This window comes from Marmota flaviventris, chromosome 12 (genome assembly GCF_047511675.1).
Source record: "Marmota flaviventris isolate mMarFla1 chromosome 12, mMarFla1.hap1, whole genome shotgun sequence".
Taxonomy (NCBI): domain Eukaryota; kingdom Metazoa; phylum Chordata; class Mammalia; order Rodentia; family Sciuridae; genus Marmota; species Marmota flaviventris.
The window spans coordinates 68,113,741-68,133,755 of NC_092509.1; the positions used below are offsets into that span (position 1 = coordinate 68,113,741).

At 43.0% G+C, this 20,015-nt stretch overlaps 1 protein-coding gene across 4 annotated transcripts in view; it reads left to right on the top strand.

The window, feature by feature from the left end:
- Ptpn14 (protein tyrosine phosphatase non-receptor type 14) overlaps nucleotides 1-20,015 on the top strand; it is a 180,198-nt gene that overhangs the window by 133,911 nt on the left and 26,272 nt on the right. For all 4 annotated transcript variants that reach the window (XM_071600087.1, XM_027934704.2, XM_071600085.1 and 1 more), the window contains exons 8-14: nucleotides 583-671; nucleotides 3,997-4,084; nucleotides 4,887-4,969; nucleotides 7,669-7,726; nucleotides 10,984-11,062; nucleotides 13,217-14,691; nucleotides 19,390-19,533. In XM_071600087.1, the coding sequence (XP_071456188.1) occupies nucleotides 583-671; nucleotides 3,997-4,084; nucleotides 4,887-4,969; nucleotides 7,669-7,726; nucleotides 10,984-11,062; nucleotides 13,217-14,691; nucleotides 19,390-19,533 (2,016 nt within the window). The remainder of the gene's footprint in view (nucleotides 1-582; nucleotides 672-3,996; nucleotides 4,085-4,886; nucleotides 4,970-7,668; nucleotides 7,727-10,983; nucleotides 11,063-13,216; nucleotides 14,692-19,389; nucleotides 19,534-20,015) is intronic.

A 20,015-nucleotide genomic window follows, 5' to 3' on the forward strand; every position in this document is an offset into this window, starting at 1 on the left:
CATCTCCCAATACCCCCTCCTCTCTTTAGTCTCTGGTAATCACCATTCCTCCCTCCCTCCCTCCCTCTCTCTCTCTCTCACCAGTGATTGAACCTGAGGTACTTAACCACTGAGCCACATCCCCACCCTTTTTATTTTCTATTTAGAGACAGGGTCTCACTAAGTTGCTTAGGGCCTTGCTAAATTGCTGAGGCTGACTTTGAACTTGCAATCCTCCTGCCTTAGCCTCCCGAGCCACTGGGATTACAGGTGTGCGCCACCGCACCTGACTTGCTCTCTTCTTTGATGAGCTTAACTTTAGTAGATTCTATATCTAAGTGAGATGCTGTATTTGTTTTTCTGTGCCTGGTTTGATATACTTAATATAATGTCCTCCACATTTGCCCATATTGTTTCAAATGACAGGGTTTCCTTCTCTTTTCTAAGACTACATAATATCCCGTTGTGTATAAACCACATTTTCTTTATCCACTCATTCATTAATGAACAACTAGGTTGATTCCCTATCTTGCCTGATGTGAATAGTTTTGCAATGAACATGGATCCTAATAAGTTTTGTGTTTTTTTTTTTTTTCAATGCAGGACAATCATGGAAACAGTACGCACCTTGGCATTTTCTTTATGGGGATCTTTGTGAGAAACAGAATTGGAAGACAAGCAGTAATATATAGGTAATCTTATTTGCCAACCCCTCTTTTTCCTTTTCCTCTGTGAGAGATTCTTGACAAGTACATCAGCTGTTAAATTATCCACATGAGTTAAGAGCCAGACTGTGGATCAGAGTTGAGCTTTTGTCAACTCATAAGATCATCTCTTTATGGAGTTCACATAGTTATGGTAAAATTCATCTCACTTTTCCTGAAAGCCTCATTCAGGAGGGGAAACCCCTTCTTCCCCCCCGACTCCAGAAAATGCATCATTGAATCCCACTGAGTTGGAACAGTGGAACTAAACTCTGTGGTTGGAATCAGCTCTCCAGATCATCTCTTTTTGGGGGGAGTGAAGTGGGGTGAGGTACCAGGGATTGAACCCAGGGACACTCGACCACTGAGCCACATCCCCAGCCCTATTTTGCATTTTATTTAGAGACAGGGTCACATTGAATTGCTTAACACCTTACCTTTGTGGAATCTGGCTTTGAACTTGTGATCCTCCTGCCTCAGCCTCCCGAGCTGCTGGGAAATATAAGCATGTGCCACTGTGCCCAACTCAGATAATCTCTTGACAGTTATTTTTGTTGGGACTATCCATGATCACTTGCTGGATGTAAACTGACTTCTTCCTGGGGCTGGGGTTATGGCTTAGTGGTAGAGTGCTCACCTCGCATGTGCAAGGCCCTGGGTTCGATCCTCAGCACCCCATAAAAATAAATAAAATAAAGTTATTGTGTACAACTACAAAAAAATAAAGAAAAAAAAAACTGACTTCTTCCCTTGTTCTGCACCCTCTACCTAACCACATGAGTGGAAGGGTGCAAACTAACTTTTATAGTAATGCAAGGGCATTATTTGTAAAAATGTACCTTAAAAAGCATTCAATTTACTGTAACAAATTTAAATACTTTGGTAGTTTTTGAAAGTTATTTTGACACTTGAAGCCTCTTTTCTACTTAACACAAATAGTTTCAATGTAGGGATATGGTGGTGTACCCATGTCCCATTTTATATCCATGACCTTGTTCTTGGTATTGGTGCCCATAGATTCTATTATAACGTTGGAAAGCTTGCTTTCATTTACAAGGGCAGTATGGCTCATTGCTTACTGGAAGAGCAGCTTTCCTGTATATACATCTGATAGGCAGAGCTCTGCATTTAGGGCAGATGATCAAAGACAGCTGTCAGAGACAAAGCACAGCCCACTTCTGGAAGTGAATCTTGACCAACCACATACTCTCTGTATCAGCTATTACAGCATTTTGAGATCAATTTCCATCCAAAACCTTCTTGATTGCTTTTGTTTCCCAAGGTCCATACCCTGCCATTATTGTTATGCCTTTTTGTTTTTTTAAATTTTTATTCTTTGAATAGAGACATTAGTGAAGCTAGAATGGGGAGAGAGATCTTCAGAGCTTGGAACAGAATATAATTTTTGACTTTTGAACATATTCAGAGTCAACTCCATACACCTGTAACAAAGTGTCAATCAACTGAATAAAGTATGGGAATAATCACAGAGTGGTAACTCTAAATTTTTGTGCCCTTTCAAAGCTGTCTAGATATTTTGTCCCATCAGTTCTCCAAGTTAAACTGATGTTTCAGTTTCTCATTTATCCTACAGAAGGGAAGTAGACCAGTTCTACACAATACCTATTGGGGTGAGTTGAAAAAGAATAGCAGCATCGAAGTGTGATGAGCCTAAGCCACTCACAAGTTTTGCTGTTCCCTATGCTTCTAGATATTGCCCTTTTCTTGAAGCCCCTACAGGATATGACTTCTACTAGTGTCATGTTCACTGTGCCACCGAGTGAAGTCATGGTAGAGCAGAGTGTCTGTTGAGTTTTGGCAGTTGCTTTGAAGGAATGGAGCCAGAGGAAACCCATTCTTTCGTCTCTTGAGGAGCATGTAGCCATGAGTTCATGTAGCTAGAATCTGGTGGAGGTGGCAGCACTCTGGGCTGAGCACAGTAGAGTCGTGCCACAGCACATGTGTTAAACACAGTTGGGCTGCTGTAATGGAAAGATGGCTGGAAACTGGGAATCTGGAAACCCCAGGTGAAGAACTCATCCCTCCCTGACCAGCAGAGTGAATGGCTGAGTCAGACTCATTCGAGTCTAAATGGCCTTTTCCCTAAAGTAGGAGGAGAAATAGCTTCCTTGTTTGCTTTAGAGTGGGTATAAGAATCCTTCTCGGTACAGACGAGAGGCCATAGTATTACTTTTCACATTTTTTATTTTTACAGTGCTGGGGAGGGAAGCCAGGGTCTGATGCATGCTAGGCAAGTGCTCTACCACTGAGCTGTCGTGCCCCTCATTCTGTTTTTCATTCTTTCAGCAAATATTTATTGAGTGATCTATGTGAGGTAGTTGACTCAATGCTTGGAATACAGATAAAAGAAGCAGAATCCCCACAGGGCCATGTTGGGTCTACTTTGAAAGCTTGTCATGGAAGTGAAAATTTAAGACACGTTGTGGTGGCGAATAGAGGACTCCAGCAGGTTCTTCTCTTTTCACATGGATGGTGAGGAGTGAGGAAGGTCTTCTTGGAGAAGGGAATTCTGGTTTTGAGTCTTAGGAGAATTATCCAGGCAGGGGATGCTAGAAGCATAAGGAGCTGACAGGTGCGTGACGGAATACAGTGCGCAGGAAATTGCAGGTTAGGACTGAATGAAGGGTAGACAGTGAACTGGCTCCAAGCAGAAAGCCACTGCTTGGCTTGTCTTCTCTTGCCTGGTGCTTATTTTATTGCATCTCATTTTAGACAAGGTCTCCATGACAAGGAAGGAAATTCTCTTATGTGTACATTCACGAGTGTACCCGTGTCTAGATCACCATTATGGAGTAGTATTATTCCGTACACATTTTTTTCTCGATGGGATGATTGAGCTGTAGTGGACATTGCAACACAGAGTCCATGTGGAGTCTTCAGTCTAGACTCTTGGCAACATGACTTTTTAATACTGTGCTTTTTTATGCTACAAAGCAGGGGTCATGGGAGCAAGGCCCATGGGAAATGCTTTGGCAGGTTGGAAATATGGGGGAAAAGGGCCACGAAGGTCTCATAGAAATTATTCTCATACCTATTCATAAAGGAAAATATATTTTATGAATATCAGTGTTTAGATACATTTTACATATACATATAATTTTTGCCTGTGTAAATAGATACACATTGCATTTTTCCTTCTTTTTCTGTCCTTTGAGAAACATTTAACTTTTTAAAAAAGTTAAACTGTAATTTGTCAAATGCGATTTGACAGTAGCAGACAGAACCCTCCCATACTGGAACTAAATGCAGGGATCATCTGTGGACAAACACAGTTGCATTTCTTTTGTCCCAGGTGGAATGACATCGGGAACATCACTCACAACAAGTCGACCATTCTATTGGAGCTCATCAACAAGGAAGAGACTGCCCTCTTTCACACGGTAAGCAAAATGGATGGAGAGGGTTCAATGAACAACGTGCCTTTTGACTTTTCAATTCATAATATCATTTCCTTGTTCTCCCTATCTTAAGAGAATAAATATTTTATTGAAGAGAGTCTTTGTAATACTTGCTCAGTGTTATCGTTACTCATTTCAGGGTAGTGCTGGTGAAGTATCATGCTCAAGAAGGCAGGTTTCCAAGCTTACTCTGGACTCTAGATTTGGGGCTCTCCTAGGTGCCTTATTTACTGTGATAGCCTTGCCTGCTGTGCTCTGTTCCTCGGAACTTCAGTTGTAGCCCTCATCAAGTGACCCCTTATTATTTTACATTGCATTTTCTTCAGCTGGCTGTCCTGGATTTCCATTCCCATCATAGCCCCAGCTTAATCAAAGTCAGCTGAGCAGTTGACCTCCACTTGGGTTCCTCCTCAAGAGCCGGGGCAGTTCATGCATCTCACTGTTTCCAATTTAATGAAGTCTGGTGTTTATATTCTATGCTTTGCCTTGATTCAATTATTTATTTTAAAAGGACTTGGTTCAGAATTAGATAAGGATTCCAATTTATCAGTGCAGACCCAGTGCCTTGGACATAAGGAATTCCTTCACATTTTCTGCCATTTTTTGGTGAACTCTGTAGACACAGCTGCCACTGAAAATTCAGGTTCATTTGCTTCCTGGCCCATGTGTCACTTTATACTTGAGACGAAGAGAGGGAGGGATGTGTCCCAGCCTAGAGGATCCTAGTAAAATGTGCATCTAATCAAACTGATTTTGTTTTTCTTCGTCTCTTCTTTTTTCCAAGGATGATATCGAAAATGCCAAGTATATTTCTCGGTTATTTACTACACGGCACAAGTTTTACAAACAAAACAAAATCTGCACTGAGTAAGTACACGTTTAGTTCACCCTCTCTCTAGAAGGCTCTTTCAGATCAAATGCGTGTGCTCCAGGGAGGGCGTAGATCACTTTTCCCATTTACTCTTTTCCCTTGATCCTTGTAGAAGCCAAAGAAGTAGGCTAAAGCCGGGCAGGAGCGAAAGAACTTTAATGATGAAGACTGTCTCGTGTAGTCCATATGCCTAGAGAGAAAACGATCCGCAAATTGACTGTGAGCGCTCGACTGCCTGGATGGGTTGGCCACATTAGTACCTTCCAACCCTCGGCTCTGAGTTCGGAGGAGCCGAGCAGTTCCCAATTTGCCAGGGTGCCCTTCGCGTCAGATGTGGAGTATGTTCAGAAGTGGGTAACGGAGCGGTGAGCCAACTTGAAAGAGAAGACGCTGCTGTCATCCTCAGCCCCGTTCCGCTCACACAGTTGGCTAACCCTGCGTGTGCTCCTGGGTCATGTCACCTGACTGCAAATGAGAGGCCAGGGTAATTAGAGGAAGATGTGGAAGGCGCTCGGCGTTGTCACACATCTGCGTGTCTTTTTTTTTTTTTTTTTTTAATTTAATTTGGAAATAAAGATGATAAAGGGGAGTCTGATGAGGGCACTTATATGTGGCCTGACCTCGGAGATAGCGTGCCGGGGCTCGCTCTATCCTCATCTTTACCTTAGTTGCCTTCAAAAGACGTTCCTCAGCGGAGTCCATTCACAGTTTGGGCATCTAAGGTGTTTAATTTTGGTTCAAAGAACGTCAGGGATGTAAATGCAAGAGAGGAGCTGCTTTTCCACTCCCATAGTGGGCACATCCAAGAGTGGTCGAGGCTGCCCTAGTGCAGGTGCTGCGGAGAGCGTGGCTGCTTCAGAACTGGATTCCCAGGTCAAGGCAGACTTTTTTCTCCATGTGATGGAGGCTCTTTCAAGCCAAGCACTGCAACTGGTCACTGCTGGGGTCAAAATGTGTATCTGATACACTTAGGCCCACCAACAAAGTTGGCAAAGGCAAATCAGAAGGACTGATGGGGAGTTTAAATTAGGCAGCTGTGTCTTTCTCGTGGACATGTTCTCGCATACCCGCCCCTCTCCCCCAAACACACCATTCTTTTGAGCAGGTTCCCTGGTCATTCTGTGCAGTTCCACTCTGCGGTGTTGCCTTTGACCTGTGGGAGCATCCTTGATGTTAACAAGAATTCCATGGCTGTCTTCTGTAGGGTGAATAAAAAAAGTTCCGAACAGTGGATTTCACTGTAGTCTTCTGATTTAACCATTTCTCAGCAAATAGCTTTACTATAGAATTTACTGCGTATCAGTATTTCTTTTGTCGTCTTTCCTTCTAATATTCACGAACATTGCATATTGGACTACAAACCAAGGCACAGTTCTGGTATTTATTCTGCCTCCGCAATAACTCTTTCTTTCTCCTGACATGGTGTGGGCGTTTCCTCACCTCTCATCTGATTAAAATATGGGTCTTTCTCTCCATATACCTATTGAATTCTATATACAATTTCCAAAGCTCAGCAAAGCTCTGCTGAGACCTGGTGCCTCCCTCTGGAGGGTTACGAAATAGCATTGCCTCAGCAGCCTCCTTCCCCAGGTAGGGATAGCGTGTCCTTCCCCAGTGTCCTTCTCCACTCGCTAACCACCAAGATCTGCCTTTGTCTTTGCCTCTCCTTCTGCAGAGCTGCTCACTGTCATCTGGAAGTGTAGCTTTGGGGGGGGGGGGTGCTTCCTAGGATGGGAGGAATGTGTTTAACATAAATCTGGTGATATTGTATTTGGCCAGTTATTTAAAAAATTTAGTATTACATCATTTCATAAGAGAAAAGCTACTTTATTGCCAAAGAGAGAAGGTGGCACTCAGAATAAGGAGAGTGCTGTTGGATTGATGAACTTTAACTTAATGAAAAACTCTTCTGTCTTTGCGGTTTTTGTTTGTTTTGTTTTTTATTTTTATTAACACTGAGGAATAGGGGAAATATTGTTATGGCATTTGGGACTCATTGCCAAAAGGCACCTTTGATTTCAGTTCTGAAGAATTTGATCGTATCCTAGTTCCCACTCTCCTTTTAAAAAAAAAGAAAATCCATGTTCTTCATCTGTAAAGGATCTGATCAGGGGCTGAGGATGTAGCTCAGTGGTGGAGCATTTGCCCAGCTTGTGTAAGGTCCTGGGTTCAGTCCCCAAAATCTCTTCCCCAAACCAAAAAACTCCATCTGGTCAGATAAATATTTCTAATATGTATTATCTTAATAAAAGTGCTTCTTTATGGTCATACACAAAGTATTTTGTCTACTTGTGAAATATCATTTGGCTGGAAGCATTCTGAAAATATTTTTTTCTTCTTCTCTTTTTTATTATGAAAGATTTTATACACACACCAGAGAACAAGAGTACAGTTTTTTAACATACATAATAATGCTGATGTTTTTCAGTCTTATTTCTCTCAGAATCTTTATAAATATGCCTTATTCCTTTATTATCAGTTTGTAAAACTTGTTACACAGTATCAGATATCCCAACCATTTTGAGAATAAAGAGGAGAATGAAAAAGGTCAGCATCCAGAAATGAACAACCTTCGTGTTTGGGTGTGTCTCACTGATCTCGTCTGTTTTCCCTTTCTCTCTCTCCCTGTCTGTCTGGTCTGTTTATATCTAATCAGAAATAATGGCCTTTCTCATTTTTTCAACTTTTCACGTAGACAATCAAATTCGCCACCCCCCATCAGACGCCAGCCCACCTGGAGCCGATCTTCCCTGGTACGTATGAATCTTCAGCAGTCCAGTAGTCTGACTTGGATGGAGTGTTGTGTTAGCACTTTGAGGTAGAGGGGAGCAGGGCATCATGACCAGGGGAGATCTTGTGAGAGTTCAGGAGGGTACCGCCCTGCTAAGTAGTGTTGTCATGATGTCATGTTGTCCAGGCTGCTTTCCCATCTTATGTGACCATCATTATCTAGGTGTGACTTGAGGTGCACCCCTATAATTCTCTTTCCAGGTCCATGTGACTATGTACTTTTAGTATTCAACATACTATGTGTTTTTCTCCACTTGTTCATCTGTTCTGGTCTTTATGTGAAGGAATGTTCTCAGTTACAAGTTCCACACATTTTTTTTTGTATTGACTGCTACAGATAGAGTTTAATAAACTAGTTTAATATACAAAAATGCTTTTTAAATGAGAAAATAAAAGAATGAATCTGATTAATTGTCTCAGAGTATCTGATACAGAATTTATGAAACTTAAATTTTTAAGGCTTTTATTAGCCAACAAAATTTGGATTGATCTACTTTTTCCCTTACCTTTAGCTTCTTTTTCTTTTATTAAAAAAAAAAAAAACCTGTTCTCTTCATCACATGAATAAGGAACCATGGCTGTGTTCTATTTTGCAGATTACTCAATGATAATGTAATAGATATGACTAGCTAGTTTCCTTTAAAGTTTTCTGCGTGCTTTGTCACATTCTTTTATTTTTTAGGTTATGACTTTTTATACATAGTCAAAATAAACACATAGCCTTTTTATTTTTCTAGGTGAACAGTTCCTTTGAGTTGATAGGGGTATCACTAGAGTTTTTCTATGTGTACAGTGTATACATACATATATGTACATATATATTAGATATATATATACATACATATATATTATATATACATATATATTAGCACGTATTTAACTCTTTAAAAGTTGTGGAGGGAAACTTTTTTATTTTTATGGAAAATACATGGACATGGACTCCAGAATTCTAGAGCTGAGCCATTATATCATCAAAGGAGAGTCCCTGAATCTCCATGTTACTATTATTAATCTCATTTTTATGCACAGTATCTCACATGTGGCCCTTTGCCGTGGACATTTGGTGGGAACCTCTGGAATTTCCCCAGGAGCACCAGTGGATTCGTTTGTGGCCCTGGTTTCTTTATTTTTCTATTCCTTATTAGTGTGACTTTCCTTCTTTTTTTTAGTCCAAGGGTCTTAATTAGTGAGATCATTTCTCATTTATGTCCAGGAAACTTCATGAGAGGCAAAGGGTTTTAAGGCCATGTTGTGATCTGATTTTGTCCTAATTATCCAGAGAAGGGGCAGAAACTTACCTTTCTTACTTGGATGAAGATAATCAATAGGAAGACAGATTCAGGGCATCCCCCTTTCCCCTGCCTTTTGGATTTTTTGGATTTAAATTGTTCACCCAGAGTTCCCCATAATGAGCAAGAGTACGACCAGATGATGTGGCCTGTTGGCTTCCTTGCCAGTCACCAGGACTGCCCGTTGCTGTTTTCTCATCCCTCTTGCTGCCTGTGTTATAACATCTAATCTGTGTCTGTGTTAGCGGATCTAGAAAGAAAAAGAATAATATATTAGAATAGATAAAGATATGAGATAAATAATATAATCCTGAAATCGTGTTTGAAGGATTAGCTTCCTTTGCTCATATATCTGTGCCAATTCATAAACAGTCATTTGCTTGTTGAATTAAAAAAAAAAAAATAAGAGCAGGAGGAGGCAGTAGACCAGCTTTGCCTGCCATGAATTTCTATTCCCTTCTACAAATTTCTCTGCACTGTTAAAAAAAAAAAAAAAAACCTTAAAACCAACAGTGCTACTGTGGAAAATTTTAGTTGAATTATGTATTGCCAAAGAGGGGGGAAATATTTTTAAATTGCAACTCAAAAATCAGCCACAGGGACACCTGGGAGTATTTAGAAAAACTTTTCCTTGGTACCCGACACTGTCCTCTTAGTTTAATCTCAATTCTTTATTTCTTCCTTCTTTATTCCTTGAAGATTTTTGATCCTTTATATCCATCACCTTCTTACTTGCCTTTTTGGTGCCCTGCCGTTATTTGTTCTAGAGAAAACGAGAGTTATTTCCCTAGCATCTAACACTGGGGAGTGCTCTTCTCTTCAAAGATGCTGAGAAAGTGTGACCCCTGCTGGCTCTGGGATTCTTGGTTTGATGTTAGCTTCTTAAAAGTTCTCTGCCTGAAACAGTCAACTTAAAGTCAAACCTATACTAAAAGATACAGGAGAGATCATCTTGATTGGTGGTTTATAATGCTCGGTTTTTTTTTTTTTTTTTCTTTTCTTCTCATCAAAACTCCTTCATCCAACAAATTTATCTGGAACCTCAATATATAAGTAATATGGATAATGTTCAAGGTACAGGGAGGGAGGAGCTTGATTTGATAGGAAACTAAAACCTGTTGAGCTTTTGATAACTTGCAGATCATCTAAGAATCATCGAATTTCCTTTGTCAGTTCACCAAATATTCAATCTGTTGAGTTTTTTTGTTTCTCTTTAAAAGTTTTCCCCTCTTGTGCAATGGAAAGTGATTCACGTTGAGTCTAAATGGCCATCTTTAGGAGTCTAATGGAAAAGATTCTGCATTGGCGTGGGAAGTAGACAGTTAGACTGAATTCCCTGTCAGGCCTCTCCCACACATTTGGTTCTGCTGTGGGAAGGATGAGTAAGTGACCTTGAGAACCACACACTCAATGTTGTAGGTCACATTTTTAGATTTTTATATAAATTCACCCTGGACTCATCCTAACACTAACCCTGTCCTATTTGAGGTTGCTGTGGACCTGTGACAAAGGTCTTGGGTTATGCTGATGAATAGGAGCTCGGGGGGAGCCAATGTTGAATAGAACAAAACAAGTTTTCTCCTTTCTATAGCTTGGATGGGTCATGATAATGAATCTGCTCTGATTGTACCTGTTAAGGCATAGAGAACTTTGCAGGTGTAAGAGAAAAAGAGAATAAATAGCTGACCCAGTTTTTGATTGTGGCCTCTTTCTCTTTCTGACCTTGAGACAGTTACTCAGGTTCTCCCTTGTTTCCTTGAACTTGGTGATGAGATGCGGGTACAGATGGGTGGGAGAGGGGTAAGTTGGAGGGGCAGCTGGGAGAGTGGCACCAGTGTGTTTCCCCATGGTTGTGGGTTATGGGGACTGTCACGGCTGGGGCTGGTTCTCTGGCAAAGCTTTCCCCAGCTCCACTGTGTTCTCTGTTTCAGCCCAGACAGCAGCCGTACATTTTGCCTCCCGTGCACATGCAGTGTGGCGAGCAGTACTCGGAAACACACACTTCACAAGGTAACTGGCCCGCCATCTCCCTTCTTAAGACAAAGCCAAGTACCAGTAAGCAACAGAGAAGTTCTCAGCTTTTATGACATTGATGCTTTCACTTTAACTTTGTCATTGTCTGAGTGACAGTAGCCAGCAGCTACTGTGGAAGACCTAGGATATCGATTACCCCTGAAAGAAAAATGCCCCAGAATCAGCTGCTTGGAGGTGAGGTCAAGGCAGGGACGAGTTCTTGCTTCCTCCTTGTCATAAGTGGGCCTAGAGAAGAGAGTGACTGCTTAGCCCACCTGGAGTGTGCCTCACCCTCCTTGCCAACAGCAGGAGCTTGTAGTAGCAGCCAGTTTCTCATAGTGGTAGAGAAAGAGCACTTGCCTAGCTTGTGTGAGGCACTGGGTTTGATTCTTAGCACCGCAAATAAATAAATGAATAAAATAAAGGAGGTCCATCAATGTCTAAAAAAAATTTTAAAAAGAAAGAGAATACAGGTATCCAGTTATCACTGGAAGGAACAGTTTCAGCCTCTTGTTTTAACACTTTTCTCATGTCTCCCTCCAGTCCCTTTCTTAGCAAACTTATTTGTTGCCACTCAGAATAAACAAAATCTGCTTTATTTTTCTTTTTCTCCAAAAATATCTCCCATGTAGAATGCATGAAAAAGCCCATTCCATTAGTAATAACAATTACAGTTGTAGCAATCAGCATTTATAGAGCCATTAAAATATGCCAGGCACTCTTCTAAATACTTGCTATATATTGTCTCATTTAATCCTCAAATTATACCTATAGGTACTATTATTATTTTCATTTTATAGAAATAGAAGCTAGGATGCAGAGAGGTTAATGGTTGTGTTTGGATGTGAACTTCAGTATCTTAATTATCATATAAAAACAGGAGATGGTTAAAAAAAAAAGTCTTATGTTATCACCTTCTGGATGATACAACAGTACATTTTATAAGCAGTTGCTTCTGTGGGAAGACACCAAATCCCCCTTGGGGTGGATAAATTGCAACACTTTGGTCTCTGTGTTCTAGCTTTTCCTGCCTGTCTTATCCAATCCAGTCTGTGTCCACATTCCTCCTTTTGGTTAAATATTTTCAGTCACCATTTCTGGTTTTCACCTTTTCTGACTTTGTCTTTTTTTTTTTGTACTGGGGATTGAACTCAGGGGGGCAGTCGACCCCTGAGCCACATCCCCAGCCCTATTTTGTATTTTATTTAGAGACAGGGTCTCACTGAGTTGCTTGGTGCCTCACTGTTTTGCTGAGGCTGGCTTTGAACTCGTGATCCTCCTCCCTCAGCCTCCTGAGCTGCTGGGATTACAGGTTTGTGTCACCTCACCCAGCTTGACTTTGTCTTTTTCTGCTTTGCTCTTGCTTAAATCTGTAGTGTGATAGCGAATGCATTTAGACCACAAAAGGGACTTTGGTAAGAGTTTGCCCTCCTGGGGTTTGTGCATGTGTTAAGGACACACTGGGCATCTGGAATGGGCCTGACTTGAGAAGATGGCTTTTATCTCTCTTTTAGTACTTCTTCACACTATAGTTACTTTTTACTTGACTTGATCTCAGTGACAGAACCAGAGCCAGAAGAAGACTTCAGGAATGGCTGAAAGAAATCCCGATTCTAATTTTGCCTCAGAAGGAGTGAGCCATGTTAACCTCCTAGTCTCAGAATTGGTCTGGTTTCTTGATGAAAGTTCAGTAGTTCCTTGGGTAAAGGGACCTTTTCCATTATAGTCAGAAAGAGCATGTCCAAGTACTAGAGGAAACTATCACCCTTTTGAAGTTCTTGATGTTCTAGCCCAAATAGCCAGTCCTGTTGCTGAGCCCTGCTCAGAGGATGGGGCTATCCAAGGTCACGGCCATTGTTGGTGTCTGATTATAAAGCTCATGGCAAAATGTAGAACTTACGTAGGTGACATCTGTGCCGTGTGTGTGTGTCTTTGTTTAGGTTCACTCTTTCCAAGATGTTCTTTCTATGTGTTGACATCTCATCCAAGATTTTATTAGTTCTCCTGTGGAATATGTGGGTAGAGAAGATGGAATCTCACTTTTTAAATTAAAATTAATTGAAATTTAAATAAGTCACCTCACACATGTAGGGATGCTCTTTATTGAAGCAGATTATGAAGATTCATATGTCTCTGTTTGACTTCTCACAGACAGCATTTTCCATGGGAATGAAGAGGCCTTGTATTGCAATTCTCACAACAGCCTGGACTTAAATTACTTAAATGGCACTGTCACCAATGGCAGTGTGTGTAGCGTTCACAGTGTCAACTCCCTCAGCTGCTCCCAAAGCTTCATCCAGGCTTCTCCCGTCTCCTCCAACCTCAGTATCCCTGGGAGCGACATCATGCGGGCTGACTACATCCCTAGCCACCGGCACAGTGCCATCATCGTGCCATCTTACAGGCCAACCCCCGATTATGAGACGGTCATGCGGCAGATGAAGAGGGGGATGATGCACGCAGACAGCCAGAGCCAGTCTCTGCGGAACCTCAACATCATCAACACCCACGCCTACAACCAGCCCGAGGACCTGGTGTACAGCCAGCCGGAGATGCGTGAGAGACACCCCTACACGGTCCCGTATGGGCCACAAGGGGGCTATAGTCACAAACTTGTCAGTCCATCTGACCAGATGAACCCGAAGAACGCCACGGTGCCCAGCAAGCCGGGGGCAAGTGCCATCTCACACACGGTGAGCACCCCGGAGTTGGCCAACATGCAGCTCCAAGGCAGCCATAACTATAGCACTGCCCACATGCTCAAGAACTATCTCTTCAGGCCACCTCCCCCCTACCCGCGGCCCCGCCCTGCCACCAGCACCCCAGACCTCGCCAGCCACCGCCACAAGTACGTCAGTGGCAGTAGTCCGGACCTGGTGACACGGAAGGTGCAGCTGTCAGTGAAGACCTTCCAAGAGGACAGCTCTCCCGTGGTGCACCAGTCTCTCCAGGAGGTCAGCGAGCCCCTCACAGCCACCAAGCACCATGGCACGGTGAACAAGCGCCACAGCCTGGAGGTGATGAACAGCATGGTGCGAGGCATGGAGGCCATGACTCTGAAGTCGCTTAACATCCCCATGGCCCGCCGCAACACGCTGCGGGAGCAGGGGCCTCCAGAGGAGGGGCCCGGTGGCCACGAGGTCCACCAGCTTCCTCAGTACCACCACAAGAAGACGTTCTCCGATGCCACCATGCTGATCCACAGCAGCGAGAGCGAGGAGGAGGAGGAGGCCCCGGAATCAGTGCCGCAGATCCCCGTGCTGCGGGGGAAGATGGAGTACAGCGCCCAGCTGCAGGCCGCCCTGGCCCGGATTCCAAACAAGCCCCCGCCCGAGTACCCCGGGCCCAGGAAGAGTGTTAGCAACGGGGCTCTGAGGCAAGACCAGGGGAACCTTCCTCCTGCCATTGCCAGAGCCCGGGTAATGAGGCACGGGCCGGCCAAGGCCCTCAGTGTCTCCCGAACTGATCAGCTGGCCATCAACGGGTCCTCTCTGGGGCCGTCCATCTCCGAACCCGACCTGACAAGTGTGAAGGAGCGGGTCAAAAAAGAGCCTGTGAAGGAGAGACCCGTGTCGGAAATGTTTTCCCTGGAAGACAGCATTATAGAAAGAGAGATGATGATTAGGGTAAGTTCCTCCCAGGGCATCGTTAGTGGGAAAGCACAAGTACTGGAGTCACTGAAGGAGGCGTGAGGCCTTCGCAGGGAACATGCCATGTGTTTACAGAATCACTGGGCATTAACAGGCAGCATTTCAGTTCACCAGACCTTGTTTTCCATTCTCATTCATGACTTCTAGTGGGTTTAGTTTGTACAAAGTGCTACAAAATTGAGTTAGGATGCTATCGAGGTCAGTGCCTAGGTCAGGGCCAGGATTTTGCTCTCTATTCAGGGTTCAGACTTCCAGTTGCTGCTAGAAGCTTGCCTATCTACATCTCTTCATGGTTAGCATGAAAGGACCAGGCCGGACACATACTTCACGGATCATCTCAGCCTTTTATTCAGGAACGGCATTACACCCACAGGAATGGACCCACTCTCCTGGTGGAAAATGAGCCACTGGCCAAAGGAGGAGTTTGGGCTTGGAGGTTCTACTGAGAGGTGATTTAGTGAGCATGTCAGTTAGAGCACTTAGAAATCTGGATTCGGGGGTTTGGGTTCAGTGGCCAGCACCTGGAGAGGGTTTATCTTGGATGAGATTAGGGGATGATGAAGAGGGGGATGATGTCATTCTAGGTGTGATGAAACACTTTCTCCCCACCAGTGGCCAGATCTGAAAAGGATTTATCTTGAAAGAGATGAAAGCTATCAGTGTATGGCTTTTTTTTCCACTTCCTTTTCTAAGGCCACACTACCTTGGGATTTTTCATTTTCCATATTGAACATTTGTGTTTTTGTTTTCAGGGCAGGGGGCGGTGTGGGGGATGCATTGTTTTCCATTGTCAGATATTAGAAGAACAATATCCCTACAGGGTACAGCTTTCTTTCTTTCTCTTTTTGGTGGTCTGAGGGATGGAACCCAGGACATTGTGCATGCTAGGCAAGTGTTCTACCACTAAGCTACACCCACCCTACACCCATCCCAGGGTTTCACAAGTTGCTGAGGCTGGCCTTGATCTTGTGATCCTCTTTCCTTAGCCTCCCAAATAACTGGGATTGCATGTAGGATATACCACTGCACCCAGCTTAGTGTACAGCTTTCTGTTTGGTTCTGTATGTCAAGATGGCTTGCTACATTGTCAGGACTGTGCTAATAGATATTTAACCACAAATTCAAGAAAATTTGAGTAACTGGATATATAACTTGGGAGCTTACTGTTGGACTTCAATTCTCTATCATATTTGTTCGATAAAAATTTCACTCATTTGGATATATACATGCATACTTATTACATTTGAAGATACATCCTAACATTAGATACGAATAACCCTTCTTCAGAATATGTATACTCTAGAAGGCCAATTATGTTATCAGAGCAAGACTACGCAGGTAGTCAATGTACATGCAGAACAATAAAGTGAATCCATCTCTTAGTAATGAGAACATTGTCGGATTGTAGTTATTACTTTAAAAATCTCCATTGCTGCTTGTCCTGGAAATTTTCACTTTCTTAAAAAAAAAAATCATTTGATTACATGACTAATCAAACCCAGATTGACTTCTTTTCATTCACCATAGCTGCACCATCAGGTAGCTGGACCTTTTAGGAACTCCAGACAGCTGTCATTAAAATTTGCTTTGATGAAGTTCACTAGACTCCATTTCTAAGTCTTCCAAACTCATCATTGGGAATCAACTTGAAGAGAAGAATCAAGGACCAAAGTTTTAAGGAAGCCACGTTGCTGGGTTCAGAAAACTAATCCATAGCAAATTTGTTACTTTAGAAAATCCTCAAGGACACAGTCAGCCTTGCCTTTTTGGCCAACAGTAAAGCAGTGCTAAGAATTCAGTAGAGGCATAACTTTTTCCAGTTTTTGCAAACCAAGAGGGAAATGATGAAGCCGTACCTCCACCTCTGGCAAAGAAAACCTTTGGCTGGGGATGGAGTGAAATGTGGGGTGGGTGCTTTGAGGGGAGAGCTTTCCCAGCTTGGAAAAAAGTAATTGATTGTTTTAAAGGCAGTTTTCAACACTTCTTGGCCCCGGGCCTCTTAAAAGCAACATTAGCATCAAGAATCTATCAGTCTAAGCATTCAGCTTAGCTGTTTCTCCTGCCAAGTTGATACTTAATGATGTCCACATGGTCCTGTAACCTCATTTGGGTCATATTTGTCCTCTTCTCGTTACCCACATTAAACAAATAGCCTATAGCCCAAATCACTGCACAGGTCCCTGATTTCCAGCATCTTACATTATCACAGAAGAACGAGGGATATTCTGCTGTTCTTTCCCATATGCTATTTCATTCTATCCATGTGGATAATAGCAACCAGCAAATTTCACTCATTAACTTTTAGTTTCATTTACATCATAACCCCATGCTACTTCATTTTCCCTGTTGATTATTTTCCCCAAACCTTATAAGCCTGGGAGTTCAAGGACTGCCACCCTCAGCCAGAGCCCTGACCTTGGTGGAAGGAGTCTTCATGGAGCCAGGTGGCCAGGCAGGGTGGATAAAGATGATTCCAGAAGCTCTGAAGCCCAAGGTGGAGACAGATACTAGAACCTCACCCCCTCACCTAAGCAGCATCCCTTCCATCTCGGATGGGTAGCTTTTGCCAGCTTGGTGGGAATGGATGAGAGAGGAGGCTGCCACAGCCATCTAGGGCCTTGTAGATAAGAAGACAATGAGAAACTTAAGGCAGATAGAAGCTGGGGTAGGAGGTGGAGGACAGGTATGGTGAGAATTTTCCCTCTGGGCAGCTTTCCTGGTTCTGGAGCCACTTATCTATTTGATGGATGACTCAGGCCTGTTGCCTGCTGGGCTCCTGCTTGCTCCTAGTGCAACCCGGAAGATACTTTATTGCTTCCGGCTCCTAACCAGAAGTCAGATCTAGAGAAGAGAAGAAGACAGATCAGCTCTTTAAGTTGTTATTTTATTGTTCTCTGGTGAAAAACTAACAGGATTAGTGAGAGGAAGCCAAGAGATGGGTTTTTTAAAAAATATTTCTGGGGTTTCAGTTCTCACTCAGTTGTAGTAATCCTTTCCCAAGAAAAACAAGTGAGTTCCTTTTGGTCTTGGGCTCAGTCAGGACCACCTCATAGCGCAGGGGAAAGATGGCAAGAAGACCTGTTGAGAGGACCCTGGGGAGGTTTTTCTGGAATTATTGCTTTCTTAAACTTTGAAACAGTCCAACTAAAAGAAGTGACATAAGCAAAATTATCTTTCACAAAACTAAAAATAAAAAAGCATACTAATGAAGAACTCAACACCTAATCCAATATCTTCACCTAGGAGGGTGCCTGGAATTGAGAAATCAAGATTATTTTATTAAGGGTTTCTTCAAGCCAAAAGTCTGTGGCTGCTTTTCACCGTTCTCAGTTAACCGTCCTCTTAAATGCACCTTTGGCTTGTTTGCTGGGTCAGCCCATCACAGGAACAGGTGTCAACTTCACCCACAGAGGCCTTATTCTGATTGTAGGTGACCCTGTAGTGCCAGTGAGACCCATATTAGGGAATTGGGTAATCCCTTTCACCCCACGTGCAGTAATCCACTAATGCTATGCACTGGATGGCACCGTGACTTCATTGAGACAACTCCCTAGGAAGTAAATTTATAAGTGGCCAAATTAAGAAAAGAACCGCTAAAGAAAAAACCAGAGTAGGATGGATGACCCCTTCATCTGTGGCAGTCACATGAGCCTGAAAGTTGCTTTCACTTTGGTTTCAATCCACATTTTCAGTTCTCTTATCTCACCTGTTTCTAAGCTTAATGAAGTCCCTCTGTTCTTTTCTACCATCTCAGACAAAATTACTTTTAGGAAATGGGCTAGTGGGTTGTCTGAAGTGAGTAAAACCAGGTTTTTCGTATCTCTCTGTCAGTTTTCAGACATGAGGAAGCTCGGCAATAAACTAAGCCCTGACTGAGCTGGGTTCAGGCTATAGGTGCCACCCAGTGAGGACAGAGTATGGCTGTGAGAAGCCACAAGTGAAGGCCGGGGAAAAACGTCAGCAGCTTCCCCTGAGTGAAGTCTGCTCAGCTGTCATCCACGTTCTCCCCAAAAGTTAGCTACATCCACTGATGTCCCACTATCTCCCCTGGATGGAGCCCAAGGGTCAATGCCTGTAGCTCATCTTAGGAGGCCCCAGCCTGATTAGTATTGTGACTTTGCTAAACTATATTAGTTCTTTTATCTGGGGCTGATGCCAGTAGGTGCCCCGAGAGCCAGATATTAAATGTAAGATTCACATCCTCAGTCTGAATCCCTCAGGATAGAAGCCTAAGAAGATTTTCTTCTACCACTTTCATGCCTGGATTTCCCCATCAACAACACAACTGTCTTCTAAGCTGTACACCACTCAGTCTGTGTACAGACCCACATTGCAATTGGATCAGATTATTCATGTACACCTCCCTTTAGCTCTTTGCTTCTAAAGTGTATTGTACATACCCTTATGTTTTTGTGAGCCTTATGGCCTGGTATGTTTATTAGAATGTCATTTATCTATTTATCTACTGAGATAATGAATTAAAAAGAAAAGCACAGGAGTCCTGTAGGAACTGGCTTCCTCAGGCACAGTGGGAATGGGAGGGCTGTGTTTGACTTTGCCCTACTGAGTGTCTGCATTCCTTGGCTGGGGAGTTACAGATTTGGGAAGATTAAAACACATTCCAGCCTTCTACTGGTATATAAACAATGAGAACATGCCTTTTCTTGCTGCAAGAATCTAGAGAAGCAGAAGATGGCAGGCCTGGAGGCACAGAAGAGGCCGCTGATGTTGGCAGCATTGAATGGGCTCTCGGTGGCTCGGGTCTCAGGGCGGGAAGAGAGTCGACATGATGCCACCCGAGTTCCTATGGATGAGAGGGTAAGTGCTGGGCTAGTCAGGTGCATGATTCATTTCTCTGTGGTCTTAAGATCCCAAAGCGCTCTCCTTGCCCAAACATGCTGATTCTGTTGGAAGAATGAATTCTTCAATTTGAGATTAGGAAGATCTAGTGAGTGCTGTATTCAATCCATGCTTCTCAGCACCTAATGTTTCTTAATCACGTTGGTGTGTCACTGCTGGCTCAAAAGATCAGCCCCTAATGAGCCATATGATCAAGCCATTCAGTTTCTTTTGACATATTTCCCTTTTTGTAAGAGGAGAAAATGAAACCATGCTTGTCTCTCTCTATTTCTGTGATTTTTGTGAATAATTACCATTTCTTAGGAAGTGATGCTTTTATGCAAGCATTTATAAGTTTCTTTCAATATGCTGTTCCCCTGTATGCTGATGAAACGAAGCTGATTTATAGTTGTTAGGACAATGCATTGTGAGAACTTGGGTTTTTAAAAGCAGATATTTGT